This window comes from Mesoplodon mirus (assembly GCF_964341445.2).
Source record: "Mesoplodon mirus genome assembly, chromosome: 2".
NCBI classification, from domain to species: domain Eukaryota; kingdom Metazoa; phylum Chordata; class Mammalia; order Artiodactyla; family Ziphiidae; genus Mesoplodon; species Mesoplodon mirus.
The window spans coordinates 226800549-226816406 of NC_138977.1; the positions used below are offsets into that span (position 1 = coordinate 226800549).

General features: G+C 53.1%; 1 protein-coding gene across 3 annotated transcripts in view; it reads left to right on the plus strand.

The window, feature by feature from the left end:
• The window catches only part of PTPRE (protein tyrosine phosphatase receptor type E), a 171316-nt gene that overhangs the window by 133127 nt on the left and 22331 nt on the right, over positions 1–15858 (plus strand). For all 3 annotated transcript variants that reach the window (XM_082611601.1, XM_082611602.1, XM_082611603.1), the window contains 7 exons: positions 219–324; positions 676–749; positions 2429–2565; positions 7908–7998; positions 12637–12713; positions 13397–13433; positions 15226–15323. In XM_082611601.1, the coding sequence (XP_082467727.1) occupies positions 219–324; positions 676–749; positions 2429–2565; positions 7908–7998; positions 12637–12713; positions 13397–13433; positions 15226–15323 (620 nt within the window). The remainder of the gene's footprint in view (positions 1–218; positions 325–675; positions 750–2428; positions 2566–7907; positions 7999–12636; positions 12714–13396; positions 13434–15225; positions 15324–15858) is intronic.

Here is a 15858-nt window from a genome sequence, read left to right on the forward strand (position 1 = left end):
TAAACTGTAAAGTGGGGTTCTGGTGTCCCGGAAGAACGGCCGCTGGGAAGGGGGGGACGAATTGGTGCCCTGTAAAGTGGGGTCTGGCGTCAGGGAAGAGGGGCTGGTGGGAGGGCCGCTGTGCCAACTGCGAGGTCTGGTGTTGGGAAGCCTTCCTTGCCCAGAGCCCGCGTTCCCTCGTGCCTCGGGTCCTGATGGGGACCTGCGTCTGCCCCCAGGCCCTCCGGCCCCCGGCCCTCCGGCCCCCGGCGCGCCCCAGCCCCTGCTGGCCTGGCTGCTGCTACCCTTGCTGCTGTTCCTGCTCCTCGCGGCCTACTTCTTCAGGTAGGAGTGTCCGGGCGCCGGCTCGCCCAGACCTGCTGGGGAGGAAATGATGCGCGAGGCTGTGACTGCAGATGAGCTGGCGGGGGCTGGCTGGGTGGCAGAGGGCAGAGCAGGGGAGGGGCCAAGGGGCCAGGGCAGTGGCTCAGCCATGAACAGCAGGAACAGCTTCTCTCGACTCACCTGGTGGGTATCCCCGGGGCTCACCTGGTGGGCATCCCCGGGGCTCAACTGGTGGGCATCCCCGGGGCTCACCTGGTGGGTATCCCCGGGGCTCATCTGGTGGCTATCCCCGGGGCTCTGGGCTCTCGGCAAGCCCCCTGTGCTGACACCTCACGCGTCTGTGTCTCTAAGGTTCAGGAAGCAGAGGAAGGCGGTGGTCAGCTCCAACGACAAGAAGATGCCTAACGGAATCCTAGAAGAGCAAGGTAGGGGGCCGGGCCGGGCCGGGCCTGGGGGGGCTGTGCCTTCCTGACACCTTAACACGTAAATGATGAACTCCTCCGGCTTTGCGACGTTCATCTGGCTTTACCTGGTATCATGCTGTCCTTTATAACTGGAGTTTCCCCATTTCAGAACTTGTGTCATTTTCTGTCCGGTGTGAAACAGACGTTTGAGGCATTTCAGTTTGTGGCTTTGGGGGAGACACTGTTCATATCCTGTTGTTTTTCCAGGATTTCAACATCTAACATTTATCAGTAAGCCTTAGATCGTCCTAAGAGGAGACGGGTGGGCTCATAATTTACAGTTCTCGAAAGGGTCCCCCTGGAATCTGCAGTCTTCCGATCAGCTAAAAGAAGGGAATTGATGTACCAACGTGCTTATTTAGCAGGGAGGCTCAGAGTCACTCAGGGGGAATTTCCTACCTTTCTTTGAGGTTCCAAATTCAGCTACTAACTTGTAAATTCTGCTTACAAAGGCACATTGGTTTTCTTCCCACGCGTTGACATGTCCAAGAAAGGTATGCGAGGCAAGGTCTTTTAACACTATTGTTCACACCAGTGACTACAGCTTCCTCAGTCAGCTTGCTGCCTGGCTCTCCCGTGGTTTGGGGGAGCAGAGATGCCGTCAGACGTATTACAAAACCGACCCGGCACACGACAAAGAATATCGTCAGCAAAGGGCCTCAGCCAGACCCAGGAGGGCAGTTTTGCCGTGCTGGGAGACCCGTGACCCTGGTTCCATGATGACACGTGGCCTCCAGGCGCCACCTTCCTGCCCCCTTCTCCCTGCCCTGCATGTCCCAACAGCCCGGATGGGAGGAGGAAGTCGGGGCTGGTTAGGCCGCCTTGCTCATCCTAGAGTGACTGTCTCAGGAGGAATGAGCCCTGGAGGGAGTTCTTGGCTGGCCTTCAGAACAGCTCTGCAGGTGGGGACAGGCCCTTTTGCAAGTGACAGCAAAGTAGTGTTGACCTTGTTGAGAACAGCAGCTCGTTCCCTAGGAAGAGAAGCACATGCCAGGGTGTCGCTTGCTGTCTCACTCTGAATTTGTGAACGCAGCTTGGCCGGGGACACCCTTGAAATCTGGCCCTTCTCCTTTTCAGTGCCGCCAGGCCCTCCCACCCCCCCCACAACCCCCCCCCCCCGAAAAAAGAAAAAAAACAGCAATGGTTTCTCTTATTTCTCTTGGAGCTTATGGGGCTTGAGTAACCAGGACTAGTTGTTACAAAGAAGACAAGGCTGCGGGTGACTCCTACCGGAACTGACTCCCAGCCTGTTACCACTTTGCGCCCAGAAACCTATTGTTATTCTGCTCCATTTCAAACCTGGACAGCTGAGCTGGAGTGTGAAGCCACCTGAATCCCTTGAGGAAGGAGCAAGGCCTGGAGGGAAGGAGAGGTGGCTTGGGGGGTGAGTGAGCTGGGAAGATGAGGCACCTCTGGTTGGTAGGAGCAGGGGACACCAGCCAGAGGGGCGTCCGTCTGTCACTATGAGTGATCAGGGTGTGTTAAAAGGGACAGACCTTTGCGTTCAGCTGCTCAGGGTCTGAGACGACCGCCCCCCTCCAGCTGTGTCGTTTCCCCAGGAACGTTGTCCATCTGTCTGGTTAATGGCACCCATCTAGGAATATGGCTTAATAAGCCCTGTGTTTCTGTGGATCCCACAGAGCAGCAAAGGGTGATGCTTCTCAGCAGGTCCCCCTCGGGGCCCAAGAAGTACTTCCCCATCCCCGTGGAGCACCTGGAGGAGGAGATCCGGGTCCGGTCGGCAGATGATTGCAAGAGGTTTCGGGAGGAGTTCAATGTGAGTTTGGGGCCCCCCTTTCTGGTCACGTGGACAGGCGCTGGGCCACGGGATGTTGTGTTTCAGGATAAATTAGCCCAAAGGCTCAGAATGCTTGCATCCATCAAGACACTGTCCCAAACATGGGGTTCCAGGGAAACCTGGTTTCTGCCGTGATGACCCTCCGCTAACCCTCATTCCCATGTATAAGATGGTTGAGAAAGAGGTTCAGAACCTCCTTGCAGCTCAGACACCCTGGGTGCCGTGTTCTAAAGTCAAGTGTGACGGAAACGCCGTTATCTCGATCATGTACAAGACCAGGGCCTGAGCGGACCACAGGATAACAATTTCACGCTGAGAGCAAAGGAGCCCCCAAACCATCCTGCACAACATCGATTAAACAGTCGAGGGGCTGCCTTGAGGGAACACTGGCTCTGCCTGGACAGCCCTTTGATTCTGCCCAGGTCAGTGTGTTCATCCTGCTACCGCTGTTTTGGATGAACTTAGTGATGGCAACAGCTAAGATGAATTTGACGAACCGGTCCAGCCCGATTGGTAGCAAACCGATCCTATAACGATCAACAAAAATGCAAATGTACATTAATGACACCTCCCCTTGTGTTGCTAATTTTTAAATTTAATGTCCCTTGAATTGTGAATCTGCTAGATAGATAGATGGATAGATAGATAGATAGATAGTTATAGATGCTTGGATGCACAGGCAGACAGACAAGACACACTGGGAAGTGTTGTCTCGGATTTGGCTGTCCAATGTTTATCCCTGATCGTGTTTTGAGTTTTCTTTTATGCATCTTCCTCATATCGTATATAGCCGTGCGCTGGTGTTGAGCTTGAAAAAGGATGGGTTTCCAGCAGGGGGGCCACCTGGTCCTGGCCCTGCCTGTGGCACCGCAGCCCCGCCCGGCCCATCAGTTACTCTCCTGGAAGCCACAGCTTCAGTCATCTGTGAAGGGGCGGGGGTGGGGGGATGCCTTAATGACCTCACAGGTCAAATATGAGGCTCTGACTTCGTAAACAGCAAAGAGTTGTACAATTGTGACATCTAAAGACAGCATGACTCCTGCTGCAGACAAGTGACTTTTCATCCAGAAGCAACCCATGAGGGCACGGCAGGGTGATGGCGCATTTAGACCCGTGCTTTTGTTTATTTTTTAACACAAGCCTCACCTGCCTTTATCTTGCTTCCTTTTAATTGTTTCCAAATGTATCCCCTTTTTTGAGATATTAGGTCATAGTGAAAGACAGCTCCAAGCAGTATTGTTTTGCAGTCTCTCAGCCTGACAAGAGAAGTTAATTCTCCATTTTCAAAATGACTATCCAAGTTGGCAGCTACAGGACCATTTCCCCCACGTCCATTCTTGTCCTATTTCCTTTTGTACTTATATTTCTCCACGTGGAGGCTGGTGACTGGCCTGGCCGAGGGAGGGCTGAGTCAGAACTCGCTGGCTGTGCCACCATCTCAAAAGCGAGGGCCCGGGAAGAGGGTTGGGCAGGTAAGGCACTTGTCCCAGGTGCAAAATTTAAGGGGGCGCCAAAACACTCTGTCATCTGGATAAGTTCTATTTTCATGCAGCTTTTAAAAATCATCAAAATTGGATTTCCCTGGTGGCGCAGTGGTTGAGAGTCCACCTGCTGATGCAGGGGACATGGGTTCGTGCCACGGGGCGGCTGGGCCCGTGAGCCATGGCCGCTGAGCCTGTGCGTCCAGAGCCTGCGTGTCCGGAGCCTGTGCTCCACAATGGGAGAGGCCACAGCAGTGAGAGGCCCGCATACTGCAAAAAGAAAAAAAACAAAAAGAAAAAAAAAAAGAAAAAAGAAAAAAAAATCATCAAAATAAATGCAAGCCATCCATGATGAACAAAACAGCACAACTGTAAATCAAGGCAGGGTCACTCTGGTGCTTCCTGTTGCCCCAGGCTCTGACATGGCTTATCACCACACGGTTGCTGATCCTGACGTTATTTAAGAGTTTGAGATTTTGGTTCTCCTGGATTTTTTTTTTTTTTTTTGCTTTTAGATTTTTTTAGATGTTGAACTTGAATGTGATTTTTCTTGATTCCTGGGTTGGGGGTCCTCCTTTCAGGTCTGCAACCAAAGCAAGTGCCTTGCTCCGCTCTCCCCAACCCCTGCCGCTGAGCAGCCTTCCCAGCCGCCCTCCTGCCCATGGTCTCCACTCAGGGAAGGGCCGGGAGAGAGGGTCGAGGGGTCGAGTCCAGCAGCACGGAGCCTGGTCCTGGCTCCAGGGGACCCAGGGCAGCTGCACGGCCCCCTCTGGACCCCAGTTTGCTCCTCTCTCAAGTGAAAGGCAGGCTCTACTGGGAGCATCGCAGCTGCCGTGACCAGCCCGCTCTTGGCTCCGCTGGTGGACACGCTTGAGATGGGCCCCCGGTGCTCTTCCTGTTCTTTTCTCACCCTCTGTCCTGAGCTCGCCTCCCAGAAACTGTGCAAGGAGACGGATGAGCCTCAAAGCAGTCGATCCAAATGAGTTGGGACTTGTGTGTATGGCCAATGGAAACTGCCAGGAACTTGAAGTAAAAGAGGGCCTGGCACTGGGATCCGTTCAGTGGGGTGATCAAGGCGTGGATGCTGGAGACGGGCTGCCTGGGCGCCTGCCCCAGATTTGCTTCTTACCAGCCTGGAAGGCTCGGGCGACGTCCTTAACCTCTGCCTCAGTGTCCTCGTCTATGAGATGAGGCCCTCCCAGCCCCCATGGGAGTGTCTTAACACGTGAAAGAGGTAAGGTGTGTGCCCGGCTCAGCCCGGCGTCTGCACGAGGGGAGTCTGAGCTGCCGTCCTGCTCAGGACGACTTCTGTGAATGTCCAGTCTGCCGTCTCCACCCGCGATGGTAGAACGCTGACCTAGCAAAGTCTGTTCCAGGCCCCCGGTTAAGTCCCTGCAGGTGAGGAAAAGCCCCCTCCAGACAGCTTCTTCCACGGGCCTCTGTCCTAGCAGGTTCTTTTAAGCCCAGTGCCTAAAAATGTCACCTCAAACAAACAAACCAGCAAAAACCCTCTTTAGCCAAGTTACGTAACCGGACAATCAATCAGAAGGTTGTTATCAGCCAACTGCTGCCTGCACGGCTCACTCGGGGCGCTGCAGGGGTTACCCAGCTATGGCAGACCACACCCGCCCCACCCCAGAGCTCCCTTATTAGCCCTGTGCCTTTGGAGCAGCTCAGACACAACTGACAGCAGGAGAAAGTGCTGGCCTGCCCTGTGTGGGCGGTCATTCTGTGTGCTTGGAAATGGGGTATGAGTTCGGGGCGCAGAGTGCTTTGCCTCCACGGTGAACCTCTGTGCTGCCCGCCCACAGAGTCAGGATCATCGCCCCATCTCCGTGTTCTGCTCTCCGGTCGCTGCGGGGGCCACACGGCTGAGGATGGCAGAGCTGGGTCCATCCTTACCGCTCAGACCCCTCTGGCCACTCCTTCACCTTCCTCACTTTCAAGAGGAAGAGGGAGGCTTCTTGGTTTTGTTTTGTTTTTTTAATTTATTAATTTTAATAGAGTATTTTTGAGAGCAGATTTCGGTTTACAGAAAAATTGTGCAGAAAGTACCAAGTTCCCATATACCCCATCTTTCCCTGCACCGTTTCCCCAACGATTAACATCTTGTCTGAGTGTGTTACACTTGTCACAACGGACAAGCCAACATTGACTCATTATTACAAACTAAAGTCCGGGTCAGGGTTCCAGTGCTGCACATTCTGTGGGTTTTGACAAACGCACAACGTCATGCATCCCCCGTGATGGTCTCAGGCCTCATTTTTGTTTTCAGTGCTGGGGTCAAAAGAACTTTGGGGTGAAAAAGAGAAGGCTCTAGAATGTTGCTACAAATTTCACGTTGAGGCTTGGTCAAGAAACTCAGTGTTAAGACAGCTCGATGAAGAGCCAAGAGCTCCCGGGGGAGGAGGTGCTCGTCTGGCAGAGAACTGCCCACCAGCCTTGCCCAGGTGCCCGCCGGGCTGGCCTCCACACTGGCCCTGGCAGAGCCTCTGCCTGTGGCCACTGGGCGTGGTAGGGAGAGAGGACATGGGCTGGCCGGGGCTGGGTCTGTGATGGAGAAACCCCCGACCTGGGAGAAGGGCGCTCTGGGCCCCCGTGGGCTGCACACCCGACTTGGGGCCTTGGCTTTGATCCCAGGCTGTGCCTCAGTCTCCTGGGCACTTACAGCCGGACGCAGGGAAGCCCTCGCTTGTCCCTACACTTAAGGAAGCGAGTGCCCTTCTCGTGGTCCAGGTGCCAGCTCCAGGTGCCCTCCCACTGCCTGCTACGTGCTAGCCAGGTGACTCTGGACAATTCTGCAGCCACCCTGGGGTTCTCTTTCCTCATCTGCAAAACAGGAGTGATCCTGGTGTCACCTGATAATCAGTAAGTTGTGAAGGCAGGTGACCCGACCTCTCCCTCAGTGCCTGGCACATGGTAAACACTCGACAGAGTTTAACACCAGTGACCCCTGGTTCATCTGACGGTCAGGCTGAATGTTGAAGGATGCGATTTGGGGGTTCAGAAGGCTCTCTCCCACTGTGCACTTCGAGGAGCCCCCCTGAGCATGGAGCACCCCCCCAGCAGCGAGCAAACGGGAAGACAGTTGGCGCTAACAAAAGCCGAGGGCCTCTTGGCTTTTGGAAAGAACTAGAAGTCAGGACGCTGGGCTGACACCTGCTGTGCCACGTGTCAGCTCTAGGGGCCTGGCTGAGCCCCTACACTCATCTTCCTCCTCTAAGACAAAGGGAGGGTTAGGGCGGTGCGTGCAGGTCCCCTGGGGAAGTCGTAGCTGCTGTGCGGGCCTGGGGTGGCCTGAGGTCTGCATTTTCAAGGAGCCTCCAGCTGTGCCTGTCCCACTGGTCCTCAGGGTGCACCAAGTCCTCAGCAGGTGAGGGCTCGAGGATGGTCCTTCACCATCACTCTACTCGTCCTCAGCCCAGCATCTGGGTCCTCGCTCCCGGATCAGAGCTCTGCTGGGGCCAGTTCCTATGTACTTGTGCAGGGCCTGCTCTGGACCAGGATCGTGAGTCCTGGGGGTTTGGTGGCAGTGCACGGGCCAGCCCCTGCCTTAGTGCGCTTCGGGGTCCAGCTATGGGTCATCATGTTATCTGCACCTCCGCTGGCCCCACTAAGCAGCGGGCCCAAGGGGAGGCGGGCCTGTGTCTCCATCACACCTCTGCCCGGTGCTGGCCCAGCGCCTGAGGCAGAAACTTCTACAGACAGGAGCAGAGAGATGGGCACAGTGCTGGAGGTGCTCAGAGACCAGGTGTCTGGACTCCCGTGCTCAGTAGGGAGGCGACGTAAACACGGTGTTGGATTCCTCACGTTTAGTGCTGACCCTGCGTTTTCTTCTAGTCACTGCCGTCTGGACACGTACAAGGAACTTTTGAACTGGCCAATAAAGAAGAAAACAGAGAAAAAAACAGATATCCCAACATCCTTCCCAGTAAGATTTTACTTTTTTTGCGTGATGGGTGGCATTTTGACTAAACTCAGCCTTGCCTTGCAGCTACTGGTGACCCTGCCTGTCCAGGCGCCAGATGCTCGAGGGCTTGGAGATCAGGGCCTGGGTCAGCGCCGCGGCTCAGCCTTCGCAACTGGGAGTCTAGGTGTCTGTCTCCCACCCAGGACTTGGGTAGCCTGTGTTGCTCTGGGTCTGGCTGCCAAGCCTGTGTTCGCTGTTGAGACCTGCGCTGCCTGGTCTATTTGCCCAAGAGGGGTGCCTCCTGCACCAGCTGGCAGGGCTCCTCCTATGGACCCAAATTGTGCCTGGGTCTCGGGCAGCTGGTGGCCCTGGGCATCTGCCGTCTTGGACGCAGTGCTCCTGCCACCAGCAACAAGGCTCCTGTACCAAGGGCAGAAGTGGCAGAATAAGAGAGCTGTCTGACATTGGCAGCTTTGTGGGAAGGCTTAGAAGTAACTGGATCTTTACCACCACAGCTAAAGGTGGCCATGGGTTGGGGAGGGCGGCCTCCAGGGGGTGGGGGGCCGGGGAGCGGACACATCTGTCCAGGGGCGTTACTGGATGGGCTGTGCCTTGGCCTCGGTGCCAAGACAGACCCCCAGAGTTCCAAGCTGCCTTTGTGGAAGCTGGCCCGGGAGGTTTGCAACGTCCTTCCTCCATGCTGGACCCTCCTGTTGGCTTTGCCATCAGGCTAACGGGGGCAGCCTCAAAAACTCCAGGGAGTTCACGTTTGAACCCCAAACCAAGGCCTCCCCGTCCCAGGGAACCACCCTTCTCAGGCAGTGCTTCCATGGGGTGGAGCAAGCTAGCCTGTGCTGGCCCTCAGCCTGTCGGCTCTTGGTTGCATTTCTAGGGTTAGAATTGAGTCCATCTGCTCTGTCGGTAGGAGAAGCTGTGGTCCGCCTCATCTGTGTGGTCTCTGGATTATCAGCACTTGATAGAAACAGTTCTTTCCCATTTTGCATGCATAGGATTTATTTGTGGTTTTGTTTGGGGTTTTTTTTGGGGTTTTTGTGGGTTTTTTCTGCAGAGCCCACCATGAGCCTGGGTCAACTAAAACCAGAGAAGTTAACTAAGTAGTCTCCCATCCAACACATATTTGTAGAGGCAGCCAAGGGAGCACCAGGGAGACGGGTCAGGAGGCCACTGGGGTCACACAGCCGAGCTGAGAGGGTGGCTTGGACCACAGTCAGGTTCTGGACACACTGCAATGATCATGTTGAGAGGACTTGCTGTTAGATTGGGTGAGACTTATTGGAGGCAAGTTTCGCGGCTTGAATAGCTCAAGGGAAAGGAAAACCATGCAGGAGGTTGGGGATCTTTGGAATGTTTTTGGTCGAATAAAAATCAGGATATTTGGAAGTTAGCATCTAGTATTAGTTGAATTAACTAGCTTAATTAATGACTTGATGCACTGACTGCAGAATGTACGTGTGGAGGACCCCCTCAGCGCCAAGCCCTTTCCTACGTTCCTGGCCTGCATTCCTCCCCTTATCACTCACTGAACACTGTATCTTTCAAAGCTAACGATTACATTGCTAATTAAGAGTAGTTTTGGGGCTTCCCTGGTGGCGCAGTGGTTGAGAGTCCGCCTGCCGATGCAGGGGACACGGGTTCGTGCCCCGCTCCGGTAAGATCCCACATGCCGCGGAGCGGCTGGGCCTGTGAGCCATGGCCGCTGAGCCTGCGCTTCCGGAGCCTGTGCTCTGCAACGGGAGAGGCCACAGCAGTGAGAGGCCCGCGTACCGCAAAAAAAAAAAAAAAAAAAAAAAAAAAAAAAAAAAAGAGTATTTCTGGTGGGAGCTCAACCGGGCAGAATTAGCGGCCAGGTGTAGGAATTACCTGCACCCACCACTGCTCCCAGATGTGATGGCCGGGGGAGTGGGCACCACCTCCCCAGAGGATCACCAATGGGGCCCAGCAGGACCTGGTCCAGCACAGCTTCTCTAAGCCGTGTCCTCCAGCTTGTACTATGGAAGTGAGTTGGCCTTTCCTGCAGGTATGAAAATGTGGGTCCTGTCTCAGACCCTCCTGGCACAGGAGTGCCACGTCAGAAGTAATTGAGGGTGCTGGCCATCCCCAAGGGCCCACGGGACCTCTGCCAAGATGTGAGTGTTTCATGTTGGTGGGAGGATGCATTTACGAAACAGTGGCCTGGAGATACTCGGGGTGGGCCCTGGAGATGGCCAGCTGGGTGGCATCTGGCGTTTGGCATCAGCCAGACACAGGAGAAGCGTAGCTGATTAAACTGAGCAGTTGGCCAGAGATGATGCCCTGGGGCAGCTGGACCATAGGGATATCGTGCAGGGGGCTCCCAGGCCTGCTCCCCCCACCCCAAGGCTGGGAGACCCTGCTCTTACTCAAGGTGGGGTCAGGGTCAACGGGCAGGGAGAGGGGCGGGGGCCCAAGGCCCTCGGGCCGGTACACCTTCTCTGCCCCTCCCCCTCTTCCCCAAGCAGAGATTCGCTGTAAATGTATCAGATTTACGAGGTGCCCCTGGGGCAGGAGCCCAGTCCTGGATGTGGCTCTAGGGAGCTCTGAGGACAGAGGTCAAGATGCCGGGTGTGTTGAGAGGCTGCATGTTCCAAGGGCTCCACGACCGGTAGCAAGAGAGCATCCTCTTTTCTGGAAAAAAACACCAACACCTGGTAATTTTAAGAAATAGTGTTTTGAAAGAGAAGTGTGACTTTTTAGAGTAAAAAGACAGGAAGCTCTTAGAACTGCAAGATGCTAAATCTAACCAGAACGCTATTTTTTACCCCCTGCTTTCCATAGCTGTCCTCAGAAGGGTAAATTGGTCCAAATTATGTTCAACTAGCTTTATACGTGTTCAGCCAGAGCTGCTTCTGCCTCAGGGCTGTCAGCCCCTGAGCAGGAGGGTCTCATGGCCGAGCCTCTGTGGGCTGTGAGTTTGAGGTTGGACACCCTGACCGCCCAGTGTGGGCCGTGACTGACCCTGAGAGCTGCACCGGCCGTGCTCGCTGGCAGCAGTGGTACAGTGTCCAGACAGCTCGCAGTCAACCCAGCTTCCTTCCATGTAAATGGGAGACGTACAGCCTGTGACTAGGAGGGGACAAAGCGGGGACCAGGACGCAGAACTATTCAATAATTAATGCAGTAAATACATATGAAGTACCCATCATGCTCTGTGCCCAGTGCAGCATAATAAACGCGGAAGCAGCTTGATCCCTGGGCCCCGGGCCGAGTCTGGGCATCCCTCATATTTCTTCTCCTGGGAGCAGCCGGCCGCTTACACAGCAGCGGGGAGACCCAGGGCCAGGGCCACACCACCTGTAGGGACCCATGAAACCATCTAATTTCTTTGCGAATCAGAAGAAAATATATACCTAATCCAGCCTGGTTCACGCTCATTGTTTTTTTTTTTTTAATAAATGTATTTATTTATTTTATTTATTTTTGGCTGCGTTGGGTGTTTGTTGCTGCGCGCGGGTTTTCTCTAGGTGCGGCGAGCGGGAGCTACTCTTCGTAGCGGTGCGCAGGCTTCTCATTGTGGTGGCTTCTCTTGTTGCGGAGCACGGGCTCTAGGCACGCGGGCTTCAGTAGTTGTGGCTCGTGGACTCTAGAGCGCAGGCTCAGTAGTTGTGGCGCACGGGCTTAGTTTCTCCGCGGCATGTGGGATCTTCCCGGACCAGGGCTCGAACCCGTGTCCCCTGCACTGGCAGGCGGATTCTTAACCACTGCGCCACCAGGGAAGTCCCTCACATTCATCTTTATACCAACTACTAATACGGTTGTAAAGTAAAATGTGTAATTTTTTTTTTTTGGAGAAAGGGGCCCATGAAGGCAGAAGTGACGTGGACCCATGTAGGTCACATAGGGCCCTGGTTGAAAACTCTTCCACTTGTGTGTACACACAAATATACACCACAAGCATACGCATACACACCACAAACACACGTATACACCACACTCACATGAATACAACGCACATTACGCACACTGTAGACAAGACGCACCACTCCACACCCCACAAGTACACACACACACACACCCCACACAGCCCTCCCTGGTCGGCCCTCCCGCACTGGAAAACCGCGTGTACCACAGGCCAGAATCTTCCAGCCAGTCCGTGTGAGTCTGGCTTACCTTCCTGCTCTGGGGCAGACCTGAGCATGAGGACTGGGGTCTGGAGTCCCAAACCCCAGAGCCCGGTGTCCATGTGTCCAGAGGCAGAGTTGTGCTCCCCCTGGAAAGCCTGGGAGACTGGACCCCGGAAGTGGTCCTGAGGGTACCTGCACTGGTCAGTACTGGGGCCTGATTTGGGGTCCAGAGAATATTGCCATCACACTGTAGGGGTCCCGCACGTTCTGCTGTGTCTACGTGATGGTTCAGCAGACCGACTCCTGGACCCTGAAATCCTTACCTGTCATCATCCCACAGGTTGTACTGAGCTCCTGTTTGGGGCCTGGCTTGTCCTCGGTGCTGAGGTACAGCAGGTGCTTCCCCGACCTCAGGGCACTGAGGATCTCGTGGGAATGTTTAAGAAGAATGTCCCTTCTGTCCCGTGATCACCATGCTTATGTCCTTTGTAGTGTGTAATACTGTGCATGTGATTCCCTTGTCCTAATGTCATGGTTTTTGTGTTGGTTTTTTTTGCAGATGACCATTCCAGGGTAATTTTAAGCCAGGGGGATGGAACCCCATGTTCAGACTACATCAATGCTTCATACATAGATGTAAGTATGCCCAGCCCCCCACCCAGCATGACACTCACGCCTGGACCATTGGGGGTTGAGTGTGAATCATGACCGTTGGGCACTTTCTCCTCCGGGGCCACAGATGTAAATTGTCACAACTTTCCTGAGCACAGTGGCCACACTGGTCACAGCACAGAGAGCATGAAAGTGCTGGGCCTTTTGAATTAGCACCTGTGTCGGGGATTTGTTTTTAAGATGCAGATAAGCCCTAAGGATGTCCATTACAGCATTATTTATATCACTGAACAGAACAGAGGGGACCAGTTAAATAAATTGTAGTAAAATCATACACAATGGATTATTAAGAATCCATTTTAGTTGAACCTTAAAAGATCATTTAATAGAAATTTTAAATTATTATAAAAATTCAATATAAGAGAATGTGTACATATTAACCAATTTAAAAAAATATATATATATACATGTGTGTCTGTGTTTCTGCTTGTGTGTGTGTGTCTGGGAAGGTATTCACAGAAAAAATACTGGAGAGGGATATACAAAAATAACATGTTATTTCTGGAATTCCTGGTGAGTTTTCTTCGTACTTTTCTGTGTTTTCCAAATTCTTCATGATGGATATGTGTTACTTTCCTAACAACAACAACAAAATCCTTCCACAATGATAATTTTGAAAAATTATAAATCTGATTTTATTTTTCTAGGGTTATAAAGAGAAGAATAAATTCATAGCAGCTCAAGGTAAGCTTTTTGTTAAGTTACTTTCTGAACATGATTTTGGTAAAATTACATGGAAGGCAATCGATTGCTTCTTTATCCGGTACCAACCATCCTGAGGGTTTATGTCGGCTTTCTGTACGTGTGTGTGCTGCTACGTTTATATAGCTGATCAGAGTCTGTGTAGCCTTTCCCGAAGCACAGAATTCAAAGCTGTCATGAATCTCACACAGCCTTGCCACTCGCTGTGTCTGCTTCACTGGCCAGGGGTGTCCCATCCCCTGGGAGCTGGCCAGAAATGCAGCAGCTCAGGCCCTACCCCCAACCTGCTGCTGTCCCTGAATTTGCATTTTGGCCAGCGTTCCCAGGTCATTCTGCTCAGTAGAGTTTGAGAAACGTTATACTGTGAGGTGATGAAACTCCTCCCAGGAACAGGGCTTCAAAAGAACAGAAGCGTTGGAACCTCTGAGAACATACGCCCCCGCTCTGTGGTCAGGGCAGACAGACATGGAGCATTTGGGGGCGTCTGTCATACAACAGGCATGTTAGATGTGCAGCCACACGATGTGTATGTGCAGACAGGCACATGATCTGTTTCCACACCTGCATGATTTAAACCCAGACACCCAGTGGTCTGGGTTGCCATTTCAGCATGTCGATACTTGCGTTAGAAAACCTTGAATCACCCTCAGTTGGCTAAGCTCTATGTGGCTTCCAAGTTGTCAGGTTTGGGGATTACTTTCAATCCAGCATCTCGTCCACCTGCCCAGGGGTTGTCATCCCCAGGAGCCAGTACTGGTGTGGTTGGGTGTCACTGGAGCTAAAACTAGGATTCCTAGACATCCTCACCCAGCAAGAGGCTTTAGAGCTGTGGGACCCAGAATTCAGTGTAGATCAAAATCTTAAATGTACATTCCCTGAAAAATAGGGAGATACACATGCGCCCACAGTCCATCGGGAATAGGCCCAGCTTTAAATGTCAGAAAACCTGACAAACACTAGCTGACACCAATAGAAATGTCTTTTTCGTTCTTACAAACAGACATCCAGGGGAAGCAGCCCAGGGCTGGGGTGGCAGCTCATGGGGGAGGGGCCTCTTTTATACCTCTCCACCCTCCATAGTGTCATCCTCAGGGTCACAAAATGGCTTCTGCACCTCGAGGCACTGTGCCCCTAATCAGGCAGGGAAGAGGGCAATGGGCAGAGGACTTTCTTCCAGGGACACTTTATCTTTTGTTCAGATCCCCTCCCCAGGGGCTTCAGCCCACATCTCACTGGACAGCATTACTGGCTGTCAGGGCAGCCAGAAGATGAGATGTTTTCAGAGGAAGGGGGGTTAGACATGGCGCACGGGTCAGTCAGCCTGCAGTCTCTCTCTCTCTCTCTCTCTCTCTCACACACACACACACACACACACACTCTCTCTACTTCAGCAGTTCTGGATGGAGGGTCATATTCTGAGGCTTTCACAAGCACCCCAGTGGCCACAAACCACTTTGACAGGCAGCTTGAAACCCAGCTCCCATTTGAATAACCTTTAGGCCCATGAAGATAATCACCCAACTGGGTCTTACTTAGCTCCTGAGGATTTCCCAGCCCCAGCGGGATATCGTGGGGAGTGGCAGGACAGAATGGGGAGGCTGCCACCTACTCCGGCTCTGGGACTCTGTAGGGTGTGAAATGGACCAGCAGGCCCATCACCCCCTTCCTCAGGGCAGGTGGGGAGCAGCCGTCCCGGGGCCTGAAGGCCAGGGCAACAGGCCTGGGGCTTGCAGCGACCTCTCTGTCTGACTTCGGGACCATCCTCTACCCCCAGGCCCTAAACAGGAGACAGTGAATGACTTCTGGAGAATGATCTGGGAACAGAAGTCTGCAACCATCGTCATGTTGACGAACCTGAAAGAAAGAAAGGAGGTAAGCCCAGCCTCTGAGTCACCAGCGCTTTCTTCTCCGCTGCTTAGCTGGGGGTATGCTTACCACTTCCTTTTCCTTTCTCTCCCCCCGCCCCCCCAGCCGCTTATCACTGCAGAAGAGCAAAAACACCCAGCGGCTCACAGCGTTTTTATTTTGAAATAAATTCTCTGTGTTCCAAGGATCTCACTGTCCTAGACTATGATATAAAAATGATGCAGAATTTTCTTCTTGCAGCTGAGGGTCGTCCCTGGTAGGCTGCTCCACGGTGGGAGCCATGGATTTTAATAGAGAGATTTTTAGTATATTGGGCATGTAATGTGTTGAGCCTCAGACCATAAAAAAATGATTTCCCGCTTATTATTCAGACCAGAGAAACGCATTTGAAAGAACAAGGCGTATTGAAGTAATATTGATTTGTCATGTCAGTGTGTTTAATTAGCTGTTTCTAATTATGCTAATTATGTAATGCATGCACATTATAAGAACTTGAGATCTCTAGGTTAAGCTGGTTCATTTCCTATGGGGACAGGTACAC